The sequence below is a fragment of the Ipomoea nil genome, unplaced genomic scaffold, assembly GCF_001879475.1.
Source record: "Ipomoea nil cultivar Tokyo-kokei standard unplaced genomic scaffold, Asagao_1.1 scaffold2761, whole genome shotgun sequence".
NCBI classification, from domain to species: Eukaryota; Viridiplantae; Streptophyta; class Magnoliopsida; order Solanales; family Convolvulaceae; genus Ipomoea; species Ipomoea nil.
In genome coordinates, this window is record NW_017619189.1 from 1,082,768 (window position 1) to 1,110,234 (window position 27,467).

The 27,467-nt window shown below is 40.8% G+C and overlaps 1 protein-coding gene and 1 long non-coding RNA gene across 3 annotated transcripts; one reads left to right on the plus strand and one right to left on the minus strand.

Moving 5' to 3' along the window:
* The first annotated feature begins 765 nt into the window (after nt 1-765).
* LOC109157186 (uncharacterized protein At5g41620-like) lies at nt 766-4,070 on the plus strand. Of its 2 annotated transcripts, XM_019305120.1 has the most exons (4): nt 767-1,324; nt 1,825-1,950; nt 2,471-3,606; nt 3,637-4,070. In XM_019305120.1, the coding sequence occupies exons 1-4, from the start codon at nt 815-817 to the stop codon at nt 3,860-3,862; spliced, it is 1,998 nt and encodes a 665-aa protein (XP_019160665.1). In that variant the 5' UTR covers nt 767-814; the 3' UTR covers nt 3,863-4,070. The 2 variants fall into 2 exon arrangements, with proteins under 2 accessions (XP_019160664.1, XP_019160665.1); XM_019305119.1 differs by having other exon boundaries at nt 766-1,324; nt 2,471-4,070.
* An 18,056-nt stretch (nt 4,071-22,126) lies between these two features.
* LOC109157085 lies at nt 22,127-23,075 on the minus strand. Its single transcript, XR_002050169.1, has 2 exons — nt 22,625-23,075; nt 22,127-22,397 (listed from the first exon to the last, which is right to left on the minus strand). It is a non-coding gene; the product is annotated as an uncharacterized LOC109157085 (long non-coding RNA).
* Nucleotides 23,076-27,467: the final 4,392 nt, after the last annotated feature.

Below are 27,467 nucleotides of genomic sequence, written 5' to 3' on the forward strand. Positions count from 1 at the left end.
ATGAAAGGATGGTAATCAGCTATCAAGTGAAATTGCGTATATTTAGGATGTTTAGTAATATAATTATACTTTTTTTTTTTTCCGTTTAGTAACCTAATGGGCAAATGCCAATTTTGGTCCCACGAGTATTAGCAAAATGACGATTTTGGTCCACATATTTAATTCCTACCAATTTTCATCCACGACTATTGTTTTAGTATCAATTTTAATCCACAACTATTATTTTAGTACCAAAATTCATCACGTTAGTCACCCATCTATTTAAGACATCCCCGTAAATTTAAAAATTTTAAGGACATTTTCGTCTTCTTCAACTTAAAATTTCAATTTGAGCATAAATAAATGAATTTAAGCCCTAAGATCAATCCTAATTCGCAATTCTTCTCCTCATCCTACCTTAATTTGGGGAAGAAAACTGCGAATTGAGATAGATTTTACAGCTTAAATCCCTTTATTCATGCTCAAATGGGGATCCTAATTTGAAAAGCGCGAAACTACCCTTAATAATTTTATATTTCGGCATGTCTTAAACGAAGGGGTGACTGGCATGATAAATTTTGACACTAAAATAATAGTTGTGGATAAAAATTGATAGGAATTAAACATGTGAACCAAAACTCATTTTGTTAATACTCGTGAGACTAAAATTGGTATTTGCTCGTAACCTAATTGTATTTTCAAATTAGTTTGAGAGGCCAATTTGAAGTTTATTCCTTTGAATTGGCACTTACTAGTCTACTCCAATGTAGCACTGGAAAAGAAGCCTATACCAGTAAGTTAACCCCAGATGAAATACGGGGGTAGGAGTTGAGTCATGAGTGGTGATGTGAGAGAAAGAGAGAGGGAAAAAAAAATATTAGTAGAGAGAGAAGCTCCAGCTGAGAGAGAGAGAGAGAGAGAGATGAAAAAAAGGTGGGAGCAAAGTGGGGAAGCAGGGCCAGCAGAAAAGCAAGAAAATTTGGGGGAAAAGTTGAAGAAAGTAGTGAAAACAAGAGGTGGGCACTCCACTCCAGTAATACCTTTTCCCAGACTCCTCCACCTTCAAGAACAGGAGAAGAAGCTCCCAGCCGCGCAAGATCGCGCTTTTGGTGACCCCCCATTTGATCTCCCTTGTCTTTCTTCAAGAAAGCTCGCTGCCACCCTCTGGGAGCTCCATCACTACAACCTCCCCGTTTCTACAATGCCCCAGGGTCTCAATAACGCTCCGCCTCCACGGTTGCGCCGCCTGCAGCCACCGCGCCATGACCACCGCCCCCATCGCCACCTTTACGAGGATACCAGGATGGTTGAACCCTCTGATCCTTCGCCCAGTTCACCTGACATGGTAAAGATTCAATCTTTTCGTGGTTTTGGAAAAAAAAAAAACTTTTTCTTAATTTTATCATTTTTTGTTTCCCAGTTCTGCAATTTCTTTTATTTAATTTGTTTTCTGATTGTATTTCTTTAATGGGTTATCATAGAGATGGAATGTAGTAACTGTACTGATTCTTAGGATTCTTAGGTTTCTTTAGTGCTTGTTTTGATAATTTTCTGCTTATCTTTGTTCTATATTGCAGAGAGCCAGAGAATTTGTAGTTGAAAGCATTCATTTTTGTGGTCCCTATTTGTTTCTTGGTATTTCTTAATGATAATTAGTTCTTATTTGTATCCATAAGCCTGAAATCTAATTGTGATCTGCTTGTGTTCAATACTCAAGAGTTCGATAAAACCCATGATTCTTATGTGATAATATTTGGGTTGTAATGTTGTATTAACTCTGTCACCACTTTCTATTATGCTTGTATAATTTGCTGATAAATTGATAATCTCGGTTTATGATGCCAGTCAGGAAGTCCGGGCAGTTTAAGGCGGCGTGTTGCTGCATCGCTAATGCAACATCATCGACCAATTGAGAGGAACAATCATGCCATTCAGCCTGTATCTCCGGCCAGTTATGGCAGCTCGATGGAGGTACACATTTATGTTTTCATTTTCTTGAAAAGAATATTGCTCAAACTTCCAATCTTGTAGGACTTACTTTTATCACTTCTGCTGCTTTACCTTGTGTAGAAAATAGCTAAAGTTCTTAACTTTAGATTGTAACATATTCGGTTAACATTTAAGTATTTAACCCATCATAACGAAAGTGCAAATTCAAAACATAATCATATATGTCTGGCAGAAAGTTTCTATTTTGTAGTGTTGAGTTTGTCTCATACTAGGAGTAGGAGTGAAACGAGTAGACCCATTGTATAGTGATTAGATGCCTATAAATATATTGGTGGTATCCCTAAGGGGTGGTGTCACCACTATCACCATCACTATGAATATAAGAATCGTTTCACTCCTGTGGATGTAAGCACATTGCTGAACCACGTAAATATTGTTTTCTTTACTTTCAGCCATTATTATTTTTCTTTGTTCTTGTTAATCTCAACATGTAGAAAATAAGGTTAAATTAAGACGAGCTTAACGTGTTTCTGTGTTGCAGATAACCCCTTATAACCCTGCAATGACTCCTTCGAGCTCTATAGATTACAAGGGGAAAATTACGGAGACAGGTTATAGCCTCAAAACGTCCACCGAACTGCTTAAGGTGCTGAATCGAATCTGGATCCTGGAAGAGCAGCACGCATCGAATATGTCCCTTGTGAAAGCGTTAAAGAAAGAGCTTGAGCGTGCTCATACCCGAATCAAAGAGATGGTGAGGAATCAGCAAACCGAGAGGCACAAAATGGATGAACTGATGAAGCAGATTACGGAAGACAAACTGGTAAGGAAAAGCAAGGAGCAAGATTGGGTCAATGGTGCTTTGCAGTCTGCGAGGGATGAGCTGGAAGATGAAAGGAAGCTAAGAAAACGGTCGGAGAGCTTGCATCGGAAGCTAGCTCGGGAGCTTCATGAAGTGAAAACGTCTTTTTCTGGTGTCTCGAAAGAGTTGGAAAACGAGAGGAATTCTCGTGAGGTTTTGGAAGAGCTCTGCGACGAGTTTGCCTGGGGTATTCGGGATTATGAACAGGAATTTCACTCCCTGAGACACAAATCTGACAGGAACTGGACAGGAAGAACAGACAAAGATCGCCTAATTCTCCATATTTCCGAATCATGGCTTGACGAAAGGATGCAAATGAAGCTAAACCCCAAGAACAATGGTTCTGCAGTGGAAAAACTAAGCTCCGAAATCAAGACCTTTCTTGAAACTAAAAGGACTGCTAAACCCACCTATCGCAGAAGCTCTCTCGAGTCCATCCCTCTAAATATGGCTACTAGTGCCCCTCGAGACGAGGGCGATGAAGACGATTCTAGTGGTAGTGATTCACATTGTTTCGAGTTACAAAAAGAAGCCGAGGAGCATGATGTTGAAGAAACGCTGAATCCAAACTATTCAACACCAAAACTTGCATCCCGGAATAAGAGTCGAAGTCCATCCAATTTGCAGGTTAAGTTTCAAGAGCACATGAAACAGGGAAAAGAAACCGAAGAAAATCTAGCTGAAACAACAAGCCCTTCAAAGAAATCCGGTATGCAGCACGAGATTACAGAAGAAGAGAATAGTTCTGACAGAAAGAACAAAACCAATGGTCTAAACTCGAACCACGTTATTCGGGATATGATAAAAAGCCACTACCTTTCTTCAGGAAATGGAGATATCGGACCTGAAAACGAGAACAGTGTGGCTCCCTTCAATCCCGTCTGGAGGGCCAGTCCAGTCCGGCAATGGACAGAGAAGCTCCCGAGCCACGAGAACGAAATATGTGAATCATCTTCAAAGCTGCCTCTCGAGTGTAAGGAGAGTACATTGAAGGCAAAGCTGCTAGAAGCAAGAGCACGAGGTCAGAGGTCACGTTCTTCGCGCCTAAAAGGTTCGAAGATTTCCTTATAATTTTCTGGGATTCATAGGTTGAAACTTGAAAGAGGGAACCTTGTCTGGCTCTAATGGTTGCTATGAATCTGTTGTAATAAGTGTGTGAGTTGATTATGCTATACTATACTTTGACATGGAGATCATACTATACAGATGTAAATTGTGCTTATAAACGCATTCCTAACTTAATTTTCATAATATCAATCTTAGAGATCCTTTATTTGCCTCTGGTTGTCTATAATGTTACTACTATTTAGAATCTCCATATAATACTCTCTGTCTCATTATGTGTTAGATTTTCATAAATTATTATGTGGACCATGGTTCATAAAGTGCTTTGTGAACCATAAAAGAAAGTATATTTTAATGTACTAAAAATATATTATTTATGTACTGAATGTATATTATACAAAATAATGTATTTTTAGTATTTAAATAATGTACTTTTTCTAACTATAAGGTATATTTTTAATATACATTATTTGTGCACTGAATGTATATTATTTGATAGTATACAAAATAATGTATTTTCAAATAATGTTTTTTTTTTAAAAACAAGGGAAGGGTGAAACCCCGGGAACAAAAACAAATTAGTCACCACGGACTAAAGGAACACCTAAACTATCCTTGCGGATGTACTCCGCGAGCGTATTTTCAAATAATGTAATTTAGGTACACAAATAATGTACGATGACTTTTTATTTATGGTTCACACAGTTGTGTGGACCATGATAGTAAGATTTTGATGTAGTTAAAGATAGTTAAATGGTAATGAGTTAATTTTTTTTATATATTAATTAACTTAATGTTAGAAAATAAAATTTATATATTTAAAAATTAAATTAATAGTTATTAAATGTAAAAATTTGAATTTAAAAGTATGAAGAACATATTAAAGAAAATAAGCAATTGAATGAGAATTGGGTTGATTTTTAAATTGTAGACATGATAATTAAAATAAGATCACCCATTTCTTAAATTGTGGACGATAATTAAAATAAGATATATAGATGAAGTATCAAATAATCTGTCCCTTAATTAAAAGTTTAATTTTGGGGGTTGAGTTTCATGTAAGAGTAATAATGATGTGTGTTTTGGTTAATATGTTTTTGTCCCCACCCTATATATATGGGGGAAAATGTAGTGACAATTTGATAACTATTTTAAATTTTGAGTGGATTTTATAACAATACCAAGTGTATTTTATGATATATATGTACTAGTGCAATCGTCTTGAGTGTATTTTGTATCTCATCAAATACACTTGTAACTTTGTATTGTAACTATCAAGGGTTGGAGCCTGATTTGGCTTTGCTGTCTTTTTGTCCGAATGCCAATCTTACGGAGTTAGTCCACAAGGATTATAGGTGCTCCTTATGCCCGTGGCGACCGATTCTGTGTTTTTAATTTGCATCCTGGGGCTTCGTCCTTCCTTTTTTCAAAAAAAAAAAAAAAGCACTTGTAACTTTGCACGATACATTTTTAGAATCATAGATCTTAAGTCCACTTGAATGCGTCAGTGTATGTACTTGATACTTGATAGTATTGTGAAATGTACGTCTTGCCTATTATTATATGATCTGTCTCTGATCCTATAGTCCTATATAATGATGATGATACTCTTCATATTATATTACTACTTATTGGTTATCTTAAACTCTTTTTATTTGCTTATTTTCTTTAACCATTCCTATAATTTTTAGATTTTTCTTTTCTTTTCTATATAACAAAACTTTTAATGTGAATTATATATATATATATATATATATATATATATATATATATATATATATATATATATATATATATATATATGTGTGTGTGTGTGTGTGTGTGTGTGTGTGTGTGTGTGTGTATGTGTGTGTGTGTGTGTGTGTGTGTGTACTAATATTAAATTAAATATTACACATTTTTTTGAATAAACCTACAATTAAACATCTCTATTTGTTTTCAAAAAAAAAAAAACATATCTATTCGAACAAGGCTTATAATTTGGAACGAAAGGAGTATACCAATGCTTTAATATTTGGTTTATGTATGCGAGAAATAATGGGTAAGAAGAAATTTAATTTTAATTTAGAGATAAAAGTATAATTAGCTTTACCAAATTGGAAATCTCATTAATCAAGGAAATAGTACTTGTTTTCAAAAAAAAAAAAAAAAAAAAAAAGAGAAAGAAATTAGGAAATAGTACTTATATTTCTTATAGTGCTGCGTATATATTTATGTTGCATGATCTTTATTAATAAAAAAAATTAAATCATAGTCTAAAGTTAATTATTATCAATTAATATTTCAAAAAATATAGAATAAGTAAAACTCTTAATAAAATCCTTAATCTTTTTCTAAGAAACATTTAGGGAATGTCTGGTTGACACATGAGAATCAGAATGAGTATTAAATACTTGGTAATGGTAATGAGTTTCGGTGAAAGTATTTTGCATGTTTGGTAGTAGGGTGGAATTGAAATGATTGTCAATATTGATATTTAGTTATGTGTGATCCAATAATGGGGATAATGGTTTTAAAAATACAAAAAAAAAAAAAAAAAAAAAAAAAAAAAAAAAAAAAAAAAAAAAACAAAACAAAACAAAACAAAAAAATAAAAGAACAAAAAATCAAAGTAATTGATCATAATAAAACGACATCTAAAGCACCAATATGAAAAAAAAAAAAAAACAAAACAAAACAAAACAAAAATCTGAGGGATGTAGTGAGGAGGCGACAGATCGAGAGGTGACATATGACAAAGAATAATTAAGAAATGTGATTTTTAATTGAAGGGATAATCAAATCTCATAATTGTGTATAAACCTATGAACCAATCACACTCTGAATTTAGTGCGTAAAAGGATTGTTTGTCGAGCATTTGGGAGGATGTAAATCATGGTTACACTGCCGCTAGTAAGACTCAATCCCTAGTCATTTTTCCAAACTTTCACCTCTATGACCAGTTGAGCTGCTCATGCGAGTTGTTTGTCATTATTCATGTCTCTATGCAGTGTAGCTAGGCAATGACTTTTTCTTGTATTCTCTTTCCTTTATGTTTTTAGATCCATGTGATAATGAAATGCATGAATCATTATTTTCAAATAAAACGTATTTACCTTTTCGATTAAAAAAAATACTATTACATATAATTTAATTTAAATATCTCACAATAAATTCAAATTCTTTTCCAATATTATACGCAAATTTATAGAAATATTTGGCCAAAATTGATGTTTTATGCGTCAAGCACAATTCACAATTTGGGAAAGTTAATTCGTAAAAGTAGAGAGATGGATTCATTGTGCGCAAAGTCAATCATATAAACTGACTGGGAGACTGTTTAAGTGGCTTAATTGCAATTTACATCTTCTAACCATTCTTGGACAAAGATTTTAGAGGTTTAAAATTAGTCTAGCCTAAGCTAAGAAACCTAATGTATAAAAAGACTTGAGAAGTTCAAAATCACTTGAAAATTACTTTCGATACCATAGAAGTTCAACAATTGTCTATCATCTATGGGTGGTGGCATGACTAGGTGACTATTGACTAGTGAGCGTACGTAAAATCATATCATCCCAACAACAATATTTTGAATTAGTCAGTTATATAGACAATTTAACTTAGTTTATACGCTAAGAAATTCATGTGTTCAACTCTCCATACTACCTAGGGGTGTAAATGAGCCGAGCCGCTCGCGAGTCGTTCGGTCAACGCTCGGCTCGAACTCGGTCAAAATTGAGCTCGGCTCGAGCTCGAGCAGCTCGTGGATTAAACGAGCACGAGCCGAGCTTAGGTATTGTAGGCTCGCGGCTCGATGAGCCGCTCGCAAGCTTTATAATATATTATATAATATATAATATATAATATAATTATATTATATTTAGTATATAAAAATAATAATTAGGGGAGGGAAATTAAAATACTTTAATAATTATGTATGGATAAAAGTCATAAAAAAAAGTAGTTTAAATTTTAAATCAAACAGGTCAAATTCGAGATCAAAATTGAGCTCAAATTCGAGCCTAAACTCGATCTCGAATTCGAGCTCGAGCTCGAACAATCGAGCTCGAGCAGCTCGACAATTGCCGAGCTCGAGCTCGAGCAGTGCTATCATTAACGAGCACAAGCATGAACATACCCAGGCTCGGGCTCGGTTCGGCTCGTTTACACTCCTAATACTACCCAACAAACAATATTTTACCGCACATACAAGTGAACATGTGTATTCAGCATATTATAGATGTGCAGTCTCACTATATATATATATTATGTTAAACTTTCATTTATTATAATCTAATTTGGCAATAGACAAAAGATGTTCGGAATTTGAATTTTTGCATTGCTAGCTGAACAAAGAATATTTGTGAAGAGCAGTTGAGAGATAGTATAGAGAATATAATGTATATGACGTGGTTAATACGCGGAGATATAAGAATAGGTAATAGCATTTGAGTTCGGTTCGTATTATTACCCAAATAGGTTTACTTGTTAGTTTAAGTGGATATGGGCAAATTATATCGTGCATCGCCGTGCATAATTGATTATGCATCGCGCATCAAAACAACGTCGTTTTATTTAATGAAAAGAAATGGAATCCGTTTCGCACCGTTCCGCAAAAAATAATTCTGTTCTTCAGTTTCATTTTATATACACTGCAGTTTTAGTTCAACACAACTACAGTTTCATTTCAATATAACTACAGTTTCATTCAATATTCATACACTCAAATATGTGAAAATATTATTTAATTTTATTTTATATATACTATAGTTTCATTAAAACACAACTACATGATCATTTCGATATAATTACAGCTTCATTGTACAATATACATTCAAATATGTGAAATGTTATTCAGTTTCATTTTATATATACTGCAGTTTTATTTCACCATAACTACAGTATCATTTTGATATAACTGCAGTTTCATTTGATAATATAAAAATAATACGTGAGGCAATGTCGGTTTAGATATACTGTAGTGTCACTCCGTTAACACTAACAACGCATCATCGTTTCTTTACTTAAAGAAACGACGTCGTTTTGATGCGCGGTGCATAATCGATTATGCACCGCGGTCCATAATATAACGACTGGGGGATGTGACAATGGGTCAGAGAGTCCCAAGCTGGTTATGATTAGGTGAAAATGTCAAAAGTCTCCATCTTCGCAATTAATGCGCTATTTATAGGGATTAGGAGGGAGCATATGTCGGACTCTCGACATGCCTGACACATGTCGTGCATGTAGTCGACAAGCTCGGCGGCTGTGCAACGAAGTCCACGTGACGTGATATTACTGACTGGCCACTAGGTTACGAGGTCGGGTCGAGATCAGGGGTCTTGATTAATACACTCCGAGTGGCCTTTCTCGGGTTAATCGTCCCGACCTCTCAAGGTCAGACCCGATCCTAAGATGGGGTAAAGGGTTCACGCTGATTAGTTATTCGCTCGGCCTTCGTATTGAGGTCGGGCCGGTCAAGCAGTGAGTGGTCCTCATGACGTACAAGTCATATATCGAGCCGAAATACAAGAGTTACATTCGGGGAGTATTTTTCATCAATATAAAAATAATAAATATGTAGTCTCACTATTAATTTTAACATTTAGTTAACGTAAACTCAAACATAAAACTAATTAACTATATGACAAAAGTTAGTTTTCTCTGCGAGTTCGCGCAATTTGACACTGATATGACTTGAATACAAACTAATACAAATTCGAGTCATAACTATGCCACAAAAACTAACTTATGAATATATATTTAATCCAAATTTTATATATTAATCCAAATTCTCATCAGTAGTCGATGTGAGATGCATCATACTTGCTCTTATATCTCTTGGTAAGGCTTAGTACAAGTAATGAAATTTACGAGTGGTTAGTGTACCTACCAGTATAAGCAATAAGAGAATAAGATGATATGGAAATGTATCCCCACAAAAAGTTTTTCTATTTATAGAAAGCAAAGCAACACAACGTTATGAAAATAAAATTTTTTTTTTAAAAAAAATTCAAACCTAACGCTATTACAAAATCTATGCAATATACTTACCAAATAAACTTCAACAAAAAAAAAGGTTAAACAACCCCCTCCCCAAACATTTAAATACTTGTATTGGTATGATGTCTAGTCTCCAAATGAGAATTCAATTTTGATAATTAAAACCAAAAAAAAAAAAAAAAAAAAAAAGCCCATTAAAAATAATTTAAAATTTAACCACATAAATATTGATACCCTGAGATCCTGTAATATTAAGGAGTAACGAGCACAAAGAATATCGAAGAAAAAAAATGGATGGTGGGGGTTCATTTCCATTTATGGATTCTTGTTTTTCAAAAGGAGATACAATATCAAATAGATGGTGCACTTGTTACCCTTCTGTTGGAAGGAATCAGACTTTATCAATTATTATATTGTAAATCAAGATAAACTTATTATTACGTTAAAAATTATAGCTAGTAGCGCATACGTAACTTTATTTTGAACTCGTGGCCTGCTCTAATATCAGTTGTCAGATCAAATGCTTACCACTACTCTACGCCACAAGTTATATTACTTCAAACGTTATAGTTAGTAGCGAAGATACAACTTTATTTTTTTCTACTTGCATAATAGTTACCGTCATATTTCAATAGCAGAATGTTGAACTCAACTTTCCGAGCCGCCACCCATAAAATGTGAACCTATGTCAACCCATTTGGAATGGTAACTGAGATGCCATTACACTACATGATATATATATATATATATATATATATATATATATATATATATATATATATATATATATATTGATACTGCTAATTATACGTAAGCAATATGAAGTAACTCGAGACCAATTAAAGCAAGTAAATGTCTGTATTGATCACGGTAAAGGCCCTAAGTGCCGAGTGCCGAGACCAATTGGTTGCTCTGAGTGCCGACTGACTGCGGTCGGGATTCTCTAACAACAACCTATCGATCGTCCAAAAGTCCCCTCCACTGTAGCTAGCGTGGGTATTTATAGCCGTTATGCCGGGGACAAGTCTCCAGCCGTTCGGCATGTCCTCCACGTAGCCACCACGTGTCATCCTCCCGGGTGCCCTGCCTGTCGATGTAGAGATCCGCCACGTGTCCTTCATCAGCTCTCCCGCCAAAGGGCTACCGCTCGGTGGTTGACATCGTCGTTCGGGCAACTCCCGGTCGGACCCCGACCGGGTTCTTCACAAGGAGCCCGACCTGTTACCTGCAAAGACAAAGAGAAAAGGACAAAGGCTTCTCGGTCGTGGTGAAGCTATGTCGGTCGGGATATTCCCTACCAAGAGCCCCCCAGCCCGGGCCTTTTTGATTGACCGGGAAAAAATGGGCCGGCATGAAGAAGCCCAACCGTCGGCCACTAAACCGACCGGCCAGCTGTCATTCCCCTCCTCGCCACGTGTCGGCCACTGCCGGCCTCTGCGACTGCAACCGTCACCTCGGAGTCAGCGCTGGTCGTGTCACGCAAGTGGATGATTTTCCTGCCCAAACGCCCTCCTATAAATAGGCCCCTGAGGCCTTCATTTAAACTTTCCTCAATCTTCTGAAGCAACCGGCACCCTCAGAGAGTCCCGAGCATCAGTTCATCGAACCAGTCGAGCAAAGCCAAGCTTCAAGTTCTCTCCCTCGTGCAAAGTACCAGCAATCGGTAAGCTCTTGATCCCTCAGCTTTTTACTTTGTTTTTAGCTTCGCGTAGGGATAGGATAGGACTAACTTTGAGCTAACCTCCCGATCCTGTACTAACCCCGACCGACCTTTAGGTAGAAAACATGTCGGATTCGGATAACCAGAACGCCTCAATCGCAGACTACGACGACGCAATCGAGCACAGCAGCGAGGAGGTGGACATCATGTCCTACTCCCCAGAGGTCGAACAACGACCACAGCCCACTCCCGACCAAGCCCCCGAGCCAACAGGGTCATCAAGCTCGTCAGGGACCTCGAGGTCGAGCTCCAGCGGGTCGGGGAGCGAAGAAACGTACACGAGCGGACGAAACCTCCCGGACGAAGGCGTTAGGGAAACGCCCACGAGGGTAATAGGGGATTACCCTCGAGCCGAGCCTGAGGGCGGAGACCGGGCCAACGAGGCCGAAGGGGACGAAGAGGACCCGACCGGGACGGCGCCGCCGGGCGGGGACGGGTTTGAGTTCCTCAATAGCGAGAGCGTTGAAGGCCAAAAGAGCTTGCTGACAAAAGGAGAAGCAAGCAAAATTGCGGCAACTCTTGCTGGTCGGGTCGAGTTCGATACCAGCAGACAGCTCGGAAATATCATCGAGCGGCACCAAGGGAAATGGATCGGGCTGCATTACGATTCGCTAATGGCCCCGATCACATTCCCCTTTTCCAGCCTCCTCACAGCATTCTTGGGCTACTACCAAGTTATGCCCGAGCAGATTTGCCCGAACGCGCATCGAATAATCGCGTGCTTCCCCCAGATCTGTCGTCGACACGACGTGGCCTGCACCATGGAACTCTTCAACTTCGTTTACCAAGTGAAGGTGCTAGCGGCCGCGTACGGGGGCGGATTTCTGATGATACAATCCCGAGCGGATAGATGCTCGATCGAAGGGCTGCCCGGGAACAACCGGGGGTGGAAGAACCGGATCTTCTCCGTAAAATACGATCCGTGGATCCTCCCGGTCGAGAGGGTTTGGAGTCAGCGTTTTCGAAAGCAAGTCACGCCAGTCGAGAACCCGACCCTCATCGATGCCGTGACCAAGATCTCGGGCGAGATCTACGAATACCACATCTTCAAATCGCCCGAGTGCTACGAAGCGGCCCGGCTACCCGATCCGGTCTACGACCAGACCGAGAAGTATAAGCCCGAGCCGGCAGGTGTAACGATCGCACGGATGCCCGCTCGGGGCAAGAGGAAGGGTAAAGCTTGAAGCTAACTTCTTTCCCGATCCTTAGCATTCTGAGCGTATATTCTCTATCGTCCCGAGTTGATTAACTTTCTTCTTTGTTTGCAGCCATGGCGGAGTTCGGAGACGAAGATGCCCCCCTTCCCCCGCCCGCCAAGATCTCCCTTGGCGGCAAGAAGAAGGCGAAGGCGAAGCCAGCCGGGGAAAAGGAGATCCCGACGGCCCGACCCCTACCTACCTCGACCATCACGACGGCGGAGGGCTTCGTCGTTGAGCCGACGGACATCTTGGTCACCCGGGTGGAAGTCGCCCGGGGCAAAGAGAAAGTGCCCGAGCAGGGCGTGACTGAGGTGGGCGGTATAAAGCGCCGCCGAGAACAGCGCAGCCCGAGCCCTTCGGTCGGGCGAGAAAGGGACGTTACGTCCATACTGGCCCGGATCGGCAACGCCGGGCCAGCTAGGGAGGATTTGGGGAAGATGACCCCGACCCAAGTGGCCGAGAAGATTGGCTACGATCTGGCCGAGGTAAGCTCTCTTCCACTAACTCTCTCTTTTATGCAAATGTCTTCGACCGGGCTAACGCCGAACATCTTCTTGTACTGCAGATTTCCCGAGCGGCCCAACTCCTTCAAGGTCGGGCCATGCTGGCCGAGGAAGCCGACCACCACAAGAAAACGGCCGCTCGTCGCTTGAAGGAAATCAAGGACATCCAGGCCGAGGTGGAGAAGGCCCAGAAGGGCCTGAAAAAGAGCGAGGAAGACCGGGTCCTCGCAGAGAAAGTCGCCCAACGGGCGATCGGGGAGGCGAAAGAGCTGAAGGCCCGGCTCGATAACCCGAGCGAGCTGGTGCAGACTGTCTTCAAGGACAGCGAGTCGGGCTCAGCGTTTCTCACGGCGGCCCGGGGAACTAAGGTCGGAGAGGACCTGATCGTCTCCTTCGGCCGATGGGCGTTCAAGTCCGGGCAACGCAAAATGCTGGAGCGGGTCCGTACCCGGTTGGAGCAAGCTCTCGACGGAGAGGATCTTCAGCTGGTCCTGTCGGCTTTACCCCCGGACCTAGCCGACCCCGGCCCCTCCCCCTTCGCTCCCAAGGAAAAGGCGGCCGAGCCTGGGGCATCGTCGGCGGCCACTTCGAGCGGGAAGGAGGCAACTGCCGGAGCTCGGGAATTGAAGAAGTAGAATAGGCTTCTTCTTTTTTGTAGACACACTGATCGGGAGCCCGGTCCCGAATTTGTACCGGGCACTCTGTTTTTCAATCAATGAAACTCGTTTTTGTTAAACTTATATTGTTCGTCTTTCTTTCTGCTTTTTTACTTTTAGTCATGCACATACTGACCCTTAACGCTAGACCTTATGGCTTTATGGCCCGGTCGTGCATCCGAGATTTCGACATCAAACTGGCCAACCTGATCGGGTTTACCCGGTCTCCAGGCCTTGTCAAATTTTGAAAATAAGTAAGCCTCTACGGTCGGGATACTTCCGAACGACGGGCCTGTAAACACTTCCTTCATCCCAGCCCCCACACTATTGCGCTCTCATGGCACGAGTGAGTGCAATAGTGGACAAGAAGTGATCAGATCGGGGAATTATGCTGTGTGCTCCTGGCTTCCCCGACCGGTGGCGTGACTCGAATGTCCGCCGATGTGGAGCGCATCTGACCGGTCGATAAATTCGCCCGGTCGGTGTAGCTTGATAAATTGATCTGCGTGCACCGAAGGTAAAGAAAATAACCGACCGGGCCGCCGCATGCAAGCGGTCGAGCAATCACCGATCGTATATACATTAAAACCTTCCCGCTCGCAGGCGATTAAACAAGTATTTACAATCATAAAGCTTAATTACAACCGACGACCGGGACCTACTCGCAGGTCAAGCCCCCACTTCGTCAAAAGTTACAAAAAATAGGCTTAATGCCTAAACATAACGAGGTGCTCGGAATTCCAAGTTCCCTCGATTACCCGACCAGTTGTTGTCTCCAGTCGGTACGTTCCCGGCCGTATGACGGCGCTGATGATATACGGCCCTTCCCAATTTTGAGCCAGCTTTCCGCCCTCTAAAGGTTGACTGGCTTCCCTCCGTCGTAGAACGTAATCCCCTACTTGAAAATAACGAGGGTTGACCCGAACGTCCTTCGAACTCTTCACACGCTTCTGGTACTCGGCTATACGCCGAGCGGCTAGCTCTCTTTTTTCTTCGACCCCATCGAGATCCACTGCCATAGCATGTTCATTCTCCTCGGCATTGTAGGTTCTTTCTCGATCGGTCGGGATCCAAGCCTCGATCGGGAGTCGGGCTTCAGCTCCGTAAACCAGGGCGAAAGGGGTCTCCAAAGTAGCTTCCCTCGGGGTCGTCCGATAAGTCCATAAGACATATGGCAACTCATCGCCCCAACTACGACCGGCCGAGTGTAACTTCTTTTTCAGACCTTCCAAAATCGTCCGGTTCGCGTTCTCCACTTGACCGTTTCCCTGTGGGTAAGCCACCGACGACCGGACGTGAGTCGTCCCGATCGTGGCCAAGAAGTTCTGGAAATATTGGCTTACGAATTGGCGGCCGTTGTCACTGATGAGATGCACGGGCACACCAAAGCGGGAAATCACATTTCGCCAAAGGAAACGAGCACATTGTTGAGAGGTGATCGTGGCTAAAGGCTCGGCTTCTATCCACTTGGAGAAGTAATCGATGGCGACGATCACAAATTTTCTCCGACCGGAAAGCTGAGGGAAGGGGCCCAAGATGTCTACCCCCCACCTAGCGAAAGGAATTGCGGTCGTGACTGGTTGATAGAAGGTTGCCGGTCGTCCGGGCATCCGGGCGAACAATTGGCACGTCTCACATTCCCGAGCTAACTTTTCACAGTCTAGCTGGAGGGACGGCCAGTAGTACCCGATCAGCATGATACGACGGGCAAGCGATCGGCCTCCTTGGTGCGAAGAACAAATTCCCGAGTGAAGCTCCTTCATGACTAAATCAGCCTCAAATGCGGTCAAGCAACGCATGAGGGGGCCTCCATACGATCGCCGGTATAGACGACCGTCCAAGACTTAGAACCTCGGGGCTCTCAGCTTGGCTTTTCGAGCACGCTGGGGGTCGTCTGGGAGTCGACCGTGCTCGAGGAATTCTTTCAAATCGGTGATCCAGTTGTCTTCCACCGGTTGGATCGGATTGACCGGTAGGCGATGGATACTGTGTCTCGGGATCACCAAGATCCGAGCTATCTTCGACATGTGTTCCGGGGCGTCTTGAGCTAATTTGGATAAGATATCTGCATCGGCGTTATCCAATCGGGGTATGTGCCGGACGGTATATCCCCGGAACTGAGCGAGCTTCTCTATGGCAAGGTCTCGGTATAACTGCAAACGTTCACCATTGACTTCATAATCTCCGAGAACTTGCCCAACCACGAGGGCGGAATTGGTTTGAGCCCGGATGTATTCAGCCCCCAAGTCCCGAGCGCACTGTAAGCCGTTAATGAACGCTTCGTACTCGGCTTCGTTGTTGGTCGGGTGGAACTGGTACATGAGAGCAAAATAGACCTTGAATCCTTCCGAGCTCGTGACCACCACTCCTCCTCCTGCCCCTTTCTTGCTACTTGACCCATCAGTAGCCAGCGACCACCACTCAGCCTCGGGATCCGCAACCTCAGGAGGCCGGGTATCCCGGGCGGTGCACTCGACCAAGAAGTCAGCAAGAGCTTGACCTTTAATTGCCGGTCTCGGTCGGTATTCGATCGCGTACTGGGTCAACATTAACGCCCACTTGACGAGGCGACCGGACGATGAAGCAGTTCGGAGGACTGGCCCGATCGGCTGATCGGTCAACACGCGAATCACTCGACCTTGGAAATAGGGAGCCAACTTCTTCGCGGCAATGTATAAGGCGTAGACGACCTTCTCTAGCCGGGAGTACCGGAGCTCGGGACCATGTAGCGCGTGGCTTACATAGTACACCGGTCGCTGGACCCCTTCTGGATCGGTTCGGCATAACACCGCGCTTACTGCTCGATCGGAAACGGCGAGGTACACGTCTAACTCTTCTCCGAGCTCGGGCTTTGAGAGCACGATCGGAGACATGAGATACTCCTTCAGCTCATCAAAAGCCGCCCGGCATTCTTCGTCCCAGACGAATCCATTAACCTTCCGCAATACCTTGAAGAAAGGTAAAGCGCGCTCGGCTAGCTTGGAGAGGAACCGGCTGAGGGCTGCCAACCGACCGGTCAATTGCTGGACTTCCCGAACGGTGGAAGGTGGTTACATGTCCAGAATCGCTTTTACTTTGGCCGGGTTGGGCTCGATTCCTCTCTTGGTCATCATATAGCCGAGGAACTTGCCGGTCTGAACCGCGAATGTGCACTTAGTCGGGTTCAGCCGCAACTGGTACTTTCTCATGATCTGGAAGCACTCCCGGAGGTCCCGAGTGTGGTCGGATCGGTCCCGACTCTTGACCAGCATGTCATCGATGTAAGCTTCCATCGTTCGGCCCAATAGATCGGCAAAGAGCATGTTGACCATCCTCTGGTAGGTCGCTCCTGCGTTCCGGAGACCGAACGGCATCACTCGGTAACAATACAGTCCGTCCGGGGTTACGAAGGCTGTCTTGCTCTCGTCTTCATGGTGCATCATGATCTGATGGTACCCCTTGAAGGCATCCATGAAGCTCATTAATTCGGCCCCGGCCGTTTCGTCGACCATCTGGTGAATGCTCGGTAGAGGATACGGGTCGAGCGGACAAGCCTTGTTGAGGTCCGTGAAATCGATGCACATCCTCCATGCTGGGGGCTTAGGAACAAGAACGATATTTGCCACCCACTCGGGATAGACCACCGGACGGATGTGCTCGATCGCCGCCATCTTTTTGACTTCTTCTCTGACAAATTCGCGGCGATCGGAGGAAAGGTGTCGTGTCTTCTGCACGACCGGCTTTGCTGCGGGATCGACGGCTAACTTGTGACAGATGACCGACCGATCGATCCCGGGCATGTCTTCGGGCCCCCACGCAAAGATATCAGCATACTCCCGGAGTATGGCCAAACCTTCTGCTCGAAGCTCGGGGGTGAGGGCTCGGCCAATCTTGATCTTCCTATCCGGGCGGTCCTCGGACAGGGGAACTTCTTCTATTTCTTCGGAAGGCTCAGGTTGTTCCTTCCGGTCCTTAGCCTCCTCATTGGCTATGGTGTTCACCCGGGAAGACGGACCGGAGTCACGTCTATTAACCGCTCGGGTGTAGCATTTCCGGGCGGATTGGACATCGCCACGGACCACGCCGACCCCATTAGGGGTGGGGAATTTCATGCAGAGGTGAGGCATAGAAATTATCCCACCGATCTTCATAATGGCGGGTCGGCCCAAGATAATGTTGTGGACGCAATGGAGGTTGACCACAACAAATTCCAGCTCCGTCTTGATCGACTTTGGAGATGTGCCGATCTCGACCGGGAGCGTTATCTTTCCCTCGGGGTAAATAAGAGCCCCGGTAAATCCTGACAGTGGTACACCGACCGGAGTCAGCTCCTTCCTGTCGAGGCCAAGCTTCTCAAAGACGTCCAAGTAAAGGACGTTCACGCTGCTGCCCGTATCCACCATAACCCTTTGGACGTCCGTCCCCATAATGTCAATCGTGACCACGAGCGCCTCCATGCCGTGGTCACTGCTGGTAGGTTGGTCCTCGAGGGTGAAGGTTATGGGTTCCATTTTCTGCCTCTTCCCGGTCTCCCGGGAATCCACTATAGCGACCGGGCAATTAGTCCGCGGTCGGGAAGCATCTTCCAGTCCACCAAAAATGACATGGATGGTAGGCTTTCCGGACGGGCGGCTACCAGATGGAGGGTCAGGGTCCCGTCGGTCATCATGACGATCGTCCCTTCGATCGTCTCTTCGGTCCTGACCTGGTCGATCGGAACGGTGATGAGAACGCCTGTGATCTCTCCGATCGGTATTCCTCTTATTGTCTTCTCTCCTCCCCACGCACTTGTCCAATTTTCCCATATTAAGCAGATCTTCCAACAATTGGCGTAAGTGAGTACACTCCTCGGTGTCATGCCCGGCGCATCGATGGTAAGCACAGTGCTTACTCTTGTCAGGGCCGTCTCGATCGGGGTAGGGGAGTTTGATGAGATTGCAGGACTGGGCGTACTGCATGGCCTCCGCTGCGGATCGGTTCAAGGCCGTAAACTCGCCAGGCCTGGTGCGGGATCGGGGATTGTCATCTCCCGACCGATGTTCCGCCCGGCCGGCCGGTTTACGGGACGAAGAGCCGACCTCCTGCAAGCGCTTTACGGCGTTCGCCTCGCCGGCGTTGGCATAATCTGTGACCCTCCGAAGGGCCTCCTCGTAACTGGTCGGGGGGTGTAGGATGAAGTCTTGATACAAATGTCCCGCCCGGAGAGATATATGAAGCATATGGGTGGCGGTCGCGTCGTCCATAGGCTCGACTTCCCCGACCGCTGCCTTCCACTTGACGAGGAAATCGGTCAGGCTTTCCCCTTCTAGCTGCTTGGCCTTCTCAAGATACATGTAGGACTCTCTCACCACTTTGGAAGTAATGAACTTCCTCACAAACTTGATCGCCAAGGTATCAAATCTGTCGATCGAGCCCGGTTGTAAGGTCCGAAACCATTCCGCTGCTCGACCGGTGAGCGTAGAGTAGAATGCCCTACACATTACGGCGTCTGAAACGCCCTTCATCATCATGTTGCTGTAAAAATCATTCACGTGGGCCTCAGGATCTGCCCGTCCGTCATAACTCTTCTCTCCAGAGACCTTTAAGTCAAGCGGGTAAGGCTGGGCCATTACCGCTGCTGTGAAAGGCGTCTGGTGCAGGGTCGATTGGTTGACCGGGGGTGTTGCAGGGTACGCATTCCTGAGCTGCGCAACTTCCGCCTGGAGGTTATAGAGCAATCCTCGGGTTTCGTTGAGCTCGGCGGCTTGAGCGGCTTGGGCTGTATCCCGAGCGCGTCGCCGTCGGTGAGATCTCGACCCGCTATACCCAGATGAAGCCTCCTGACTAGCCTCCTGCATCTGTACGTCTTCTTGCCCGCGGTTCGGGTCTTGGGGTCCCAAACGCTGGCGCATCTCCGGTCGAAGACGATCAAAAGCCGCCGCCCGGGCAGTTTCTTCAGGGTCCTCCGCTTGGACGGCCTGGGCTGGTGCCTCCATCGCATCAGCACCCCCCGACCCCAACCGCGAATGAGCCGAGCGTCGAGCCCGGGATGCGGACTGACGCTGCGGCTCTACCTGTGCGGTCGGATGTACTGGAGGGGCGGCGGCTGGAGCTGTATAAGCAGGCGTATATGGTGGATAACCAACCGGGGGAGTGTAGCACATCGGTTGGCCTGGCCAATACCCATACGGCGGAGGTGGGACCGGGTACGGATACTGGGCGGGATACATCATCGGCTGCTGCTGGTATGGCAGACCGGGTGTTGGGTATCCCGGTTGTATGTAATTCACCGGCTGTTGGGCGGCCGGGTATGCATTTGATGGATGCGGTGGTGAGAGGTTGAGGTTTAGATCGACCGTCTGACCTTGCTGTTGGGTAGCATGATGGTCAGATGAGCTCGCCACATCTGCTTGGTCGTCGGCGAAGTTGTTATATGCCCACGGATACATCGTTGCAAAGAGGCCGAGTGCTCGTCAAGACGTAGCTTTGTTGCACTGATCCCCACAGACGGCGCCAAAATGATACTGCTAATTATACGTAAGCAATATGAAGTAACTCGAGACCAATTAAAGCAAGTAAATGTCTGTATTGATCACGGTAAAGGCCCTAAGTACAATCTACTTGGTTGCTCTGAGTGCCGACTGACTGCGGTCGGGATTCTCTAACAACAACCTATCGATCGTCCAAAAGTCCCCTCCACTGTAGCTAGCGTGGGTATTTATAGCCGTTATGCCGGGGACAAGTCTCCAGCCGTTCGGCATGTCCTCCACGTAGCCACCACGTGTCATCCTCCCGGGTGCCCTGCCTGTCGATGTAGAGATCCGCCACGTGTCCTTCGTCAGCTCTCCCGCCAAAGGGCTACCGCTCGGTGGTTGACATCGTCGTTCGGGCAACTCCCGGTCGGACCCCGACCGGGTTCTTCACAAGGAGTTCGACCTGTTACCTGCAAAGACAAAGAGAAAAGGACAAAGGCTTCTCGGTCGTGGTGAAGCTATGTCGGTCGGGATATTCCCTACCATATATATATATATATATATATATATATATATATATATATATATATATATATATATATATATATATATATATATCATTTTACTTTACCCTAACCTGACATGACAAGATATAAGCTATGGAATCATATTGAAAGGTCCCTTCTATGAAAGAAAAACATATATGCATGTCCATCTAGAGATCAACACATTAGACTGTACTCCTGGCACAATAAGTATGAATTTAAATTCAACAATGTTTTTACTCTATGAAGTAGCTAGCAATAGGGTTGCCATTGTACGAAGAGACTTAAAAGAGCTCCATTATTTGATGTTTCATTTTAACGTAACATTGTCTTCTTATGAGGTTTCATTCAAACATCAAAAGATTCCAAAATCCTAAAGTCAAATCATACTAGCAATTTTAGATAGACAAAATAATTATAATCAACATGCAATGTCATGCTTTCTTGTTTCCCATAGTCAAAGTTATAATGCTAATTAACTTACTTAAAATGATTATAATGAACATGCAATATGGCATGCTAATTCTCCTCCTCCTCCTCTTCTTCTTTTACCTAAAAAGTAAGGAAATGTAAGTCGATGAAAATTGAAATTTACTCTATTTCAAATTTCCAAACAATCCTTAATCAAAGGTTAAGGGTTCGATCATTGGTTTTGGGTATGGAGTAGTCTTAAATCTCTATGACAGCTGTTACATCCAAAAGAGGTACCCATGATTCAGCGAAAAGATTAATCATTGTGTCGACGGTGGAAATCCTAAATACACCAAAAAAAAATACCCAAACAACTTATGAAGACCAAACAAAAATTGCTTTGGAGACTTCTTCCATGGCGAAGGAAAGCACAAGTTATGCTTGCTACTCTATTTTGTTCTCTAAACATGTACTCAATATGCTTGCAATAACCAAGCCACCATAGTCTCTCTCTCTTTTTTTTTTTTTTTTTCTTGTGAATTTATTACTCTGATCTTGATCTTCAAATTTAGTTGAAAAATATTTAAAATATGTTAATTTTATTCATCACAAAAGATTAAAAAACATATTTTAAATCTAAAAATGCCATATTTTAAATAATCATAAACAAAATCGGATTAATTTAAAACTTAAAAAGAAAAAGCATAATAATTAAAATTAACCCATGAATTTTTCTGTCAAAAGGAAACACAATACAAAGATTATTACAAACATTTCAACAGAATACTTGCCAACAAATTAAATAAAGAATAATAAAAAAAAATTGATTAAGAAGCATAATTTTCAGTAATCATGGTATAATAGAATTCTAAAAATACAGAAGTGGTGGATATTTAGGTAATTACAGAACCCAAGCTAACCAGCTAGAGACACGTCTAGGAACTTGATACAAACAACCTGGAAAGAAATAAAAAAGATTTTTTTGAGATACCAAAATCCTTCTCAAATAATGTCAGAGAACATGTTTGACAACTTCACATTGCTAAAACTCCAACAGCCACTCCCCATTCATTCCATCTTCAAGGTTTTGCAACCTAACAAAATATTTTCAACCAAAACAAGATTAGATAATTAACCCCAGCAGCAGTTAACCATCTTCACAAAACCCTAAAATCCATGTATATATATATCCATGCATGCAAAAATGAACCCCAAATCTGAGGATTCCCACTTTCTCACTCTTATGATTTTGGAAATTAAAGAAGATAAATAGCAAAGTATGTCTTGGTGAGACGTATACTTAAGCGTTGCTGAAACTTACCTCACTTTAGGGCTTGTTTGATAAATAGTGGATCCACCAAAATTTTGACAAATAATCCATTTTTGAAATGTCAAAATTTGAGATTTTAAGTCAACAGTTTGTTGCGTTATCTTTCTCCAAAATGCTCTATAATTAAAAAATAATAATAATAATAATTTACTGAGGCTCCTTTAATGGAAGAGCCTTTTGGCTCCTCAACGTTTGCCGTTAATCACTGATGGTCACACAAGACCTTAATATTTGGTTTTGGAAATGGATCAACCTTAAATCTTCATTGTCCCACTCAAAAGAGGTGCCTACAATTCAGCGAGGAAATTAGTCACTGTCCGACCGTGGACACCATGGGTATACCCAAAAAAAAAAAAAAAAAAAAAAAGATCCTAATCTTTGGCAATGCACCAGGAATGTATATATCTCCATGCATGACCACAATTCAAATGAACAACCTCAACTGACAAATTAAAGCAAAGTTATTAGTATCAGGAAAGATGCTAAACATTAAAGTATTAATCAATGGCAACAAATTAAAGCATCTGCACAATATAAAAGCTAGACAGATCAGAGAGCAAAAGTTTAAGTAATGAAAAAGATCACACACATACACATACAGAAGCATAAAAATACAATAAAACCCAGAAAAGGGAGCTCCCTTCAGTCCAAGTACAGGAAGATTAGGATCCAACTTGTCTCCCAGATCATTCACTCAGTTACAGAGAGAGTCTTCTCCATTCAGTTCATCTCAGTATTTGGATGAATGAGCCAGAAGCTAATTGAACCCTACTTCTACCCATGAGTGGACTGAAGAAAGCTCTCTTCTCGCAATTTCATTATTTTCTTTCATTAATTAGAAACAATTTTTGCCTCAGTAGTAATGAGAATATAATTTTCTTCTTCTGAGTTTGGAAAAGAGGATAATGCTGTTTGGAGGGGATGGAGAAATGGAGGAAAGGTGGGCTTGGTAGCCTATTGGAGTAGCTGGAGAAGAAGGGGTTTATATACTTGGGAGAAAGCTGATCGAGGGTTGTGATTAGACAAAACAATATAAATGTTTTTAGTTATTGCTTTTATAATAATAAGAAAAGAAAATTACTTGTTTAATTTGGGGAAAGGTTATTCATATTCTTCTTTCTTATAGTCATGTCAATAGTTATCTTTATGAAAACAATAAGTTATATCAAGTAACAATTTTTATTTGATACCTCTCACTTCAATGTTTTCCTTGCCAAAATAAAAATAAGAAGAGCATTTTAATTTGTACGTACGGTTACAAGTTACGAATTAGATATTGTCAAAATAAAAATAAGAAGAGATTGTCCAGTTCGATTGAGTAGTCGAGTTAACTCAATCGAATTGGGTAGAAATTAGAAGAGAATTATAAAGAGAAAAGCCTCGGACATAGTCATTAAAAAAAACTCTTCTTAGTGGAAGATCTTTCCTATGAAGGTGGGAGCCTTGCTAATTTTTTAAATGATTATAATGTATATCAAAATGTCAAGTATCTTGTGGTCAGATAGTATATAGTGACCTCTCCCATGTGGGAGGTCATGAAATCGGGCCTCAGGGGAGGCGTTGTTGACTCTTTGTACCCTCATTAGATTGAGGTGTATTTAATCAAGACTTTTATGAAATTTTAAAAAGTTTAAAAGTTTGGTGGTATATATTCAATTAAAGTTTTTAAAGAGTCTTTAAAAATCTATTGATATGATATTTGATTTAAATTTTTTAAAAATCTCTAAAAATATACTAGTATTTAATTCAGACTTAAGCCTTTAAAATCCTATCCTTTATATAATAAAGCTATATGGTTTGGGAAATAATTAATGTTACAATTAATGCCACAACATCTTATATTATAAAAAAAAAAAAAAAAAAAAAAAAAAAAAAACACAACATTTAAAAAAAATAGCTATATATTATATAATCATATAAAAAATATACTTTTGAAAAATAAAATAGCTATATATTATATAATCATATAAAAAATGTGTTCAATTAGAGTTTAAATTTACACATACAAAATTTGAAATTTTCTTTCCAAATGTAATTATCTTAGTTATTATTCGTATTGTGAAAATTATAATATAGATTAAATACAATTAAGAATAAATCAATGTAATTATGTAAATTCTCTCTATAAGTTTATTTGAATATGCACATAATTAGAGATTATATTAATCATACAAAATTATAATTTTAATTTTAATTTTAATTTTAATTGTAATTTTGTATTCTATAAAAATAATAAATACTTGACCAATGGAAGCTCAAAAATATTATTATATTAAATAATTTAAAATATTTTAGTTTTTCTATTTTTTATTTATATTTATAATAACATAATTTTTTTCTCGTGCATCGCGCGAGTGAATTACTAGTTGATATTTAAAAACTTATGAATTTTTATAGACATATTAGAATTTGTATAGAAATTTTTCTTTAAAATACAAACCCTCCAATCCCAAATGTCTTAATTAACTTTCTTTCTAGATTTTTTTCTCATTACCAGACAAACTTTCAATGTATTCCAGCCAAATTTTTACGCTATATTACTTTCATTAATACTCAAATACTTTGGAACTTTTTTTTAATGTGCATATATACTTTTAAAAAATTCTTTGTGTATTTTGCTACCAACAACAACCTATTTGTAGCGAATTCGTGCTATGAAAAAGCTTAAAAAGTAATTTTTAAGCAATTTCATTAATTTAGAGTTATTACAATTAATAATTTATGTACTTATTTTATTATAATAAATTACAAGTATTTATTCGAATCTTTTTATTATAGTTATTGTTCATCTTTATAATTATTATAAATTTTAATTTACAATTTTATTTTAATATAATTAAAAATTATTATCACCATTAAAATAATTAATTTATAATAAACAACTATGTAAGTTCATTTTAAGAGAATGAGTTAAATGGAAAAAGATACAATTTTCTGACTTTCAACCAAATAGAAGAAATTATTCTTTGGCCTTCAACCGTATACTAGAAAATGGAAATATTTTATAAAAATGACTTATTTTTTATAAAATTTTTAGAAAATAATTTACGGGTTTACATATATGGTGATATTTTTATTTTATTTTTTTAATATGAAACATTTTTAAAAAATTATAAATGTTGTCTTATAGACTTTTATAAAAGCCATTTAAAACTTTTTTCACTTTAAAAGTCCATAATAAAACTAATGAGTGAATTGCATTTTTGGTCCTACTGTTATAGGGGCGTTTCCACTTTTAGTCCACCTTAATTTTTTTGCTACTTTATAACCATTATTATTGAATGTGTTCCACTTTTAGTTCCACCGTTAGTATTTCCATCAAGAGGTCGTGTAATCTAGGGGTATTTTAACCTTTCTTCTCATCCAAGACTATGTTTGACTAAAGAAATGAGAACATTAAACCTAAAACCTAAGAAACCTCGCTGGCCCATGTTGGAACGAACGAAACGATGTAGCTTTGACTTCCCATTCTCGTTGTTCGAAGAGCCATCTTCGAATATCAGGGGAGGAAGACGAAGCGCCTGGATTAAAAGAGAAGAGACAAACATAAAAAGGCCAAAATACCCTTTGATTATACGTCCTCTTAACGAAAATATTAACGGTGGACTAAAAGTGAAACACATTCAATAACAGTGGTTGTAAAGTGGCAAAAAAAATTAAAGTGGACAGAAATTAAAAACGCCCCTCTAACAGTAGGACCAAAAATGAAATTCACTCTAAAACTAATACACCCATAAGGCCATGTTTAGTTAATGGCGAATCCGCCAAAAACCCCGTTTGGTTAAGCAGTGGTTTGGAGCAAACCGCTGCTTTTGCAAACGCTGCATATTGCAGCGTTTGCCTTTAGCGTTTTGGGGAGAAATCTATTTCTTCCCAAAACGCCCCTACTTATATATTAAAAGGGGAGCAGCGCAAGCTGCTTCTTCTTCTTCTTCTTTTTTTTAATTTTTTTTTACTATTTTATTTTTTATATTATTATTATTATTATTATTATTATTATTATTATTATTGTTATTGTTATTGTTATTGTTATTTATTATGTATTCAATTTATTGCATGATGTTATTATATTATTATTATGTATACCCTTATTATTATTATTATTATTATTATTATTATTATTATTATTATTATTATTATTATTATTATTATTATACCCTTTTAGTCATTTTATATATTAACCGCTAATCTAAACAGTTAATTTTATCAAACATCTTTTTATATAATCGCTGATACAATCTGCTGGTCAAACCCACTAACACAATCCGCTATTTGTTAACCGTTAATACAATACGCTACCACTGACCGCCTAACCGCTGTTTGCCAAATAAGTCCTTAATCTTATACATACTTTAAATCCTCACACGTGCTTTAATTTTTTTATGGGCGAAAAGCACGTGCTTCAATAGTCACAGGTTACTGCTATTTGGAGGAGAAGGTTACGGCTATTAATAATATGCAAAAAAATATTAGTTAATGCAAATGATTTTCTATAATAATACATTAAAAATTGTCTATTTCATTCCATAAGACAACGACAGAAGCATATATTTGCTATTTTTTTTTCTTCTAATTATAATCTAAACCGGGCAACCATTAACTTACCCAAGTGGTGTGGCGTAGCTTCTTAAACTACAAAATATTCATTCACAATTGTTATACCATGGATCATGATCCAAAAATTTCATTGTTTTGTTAAGTAAACAGAAACGGCAACCATTACTAATCTTGTATTTATGATGTACTTAGAATAAAATTAAACTATAATTTATCTAAAATGAAACTGAATAACATATTTAACATATTGAGTGTATATTGTCAAATGAAATTATAG

Coding starts and splice junctions, on each gene's coding strand:
- LOC109157186 (XM_019305119.1), top strand. CDS start 815: ATGAGTGGTGATGTGAGAGAAAGAGAGAGGGAAAAAAAAATATTAGTA. Junction 1,325..1,824: donor CGCCCAGTTCACCTGACATG/GTAAAGATTCAA, acceptor TTATGATGCCAG/TCAGGAAGTCCGGGCAGTTT. Junction 1,951..2,470: donor GTTATGGCAGCTCGATGGAG/GTACACATTTAT, acceptor TCTGTGTTGCAG/ATAACCCCTTATAACCCTGC.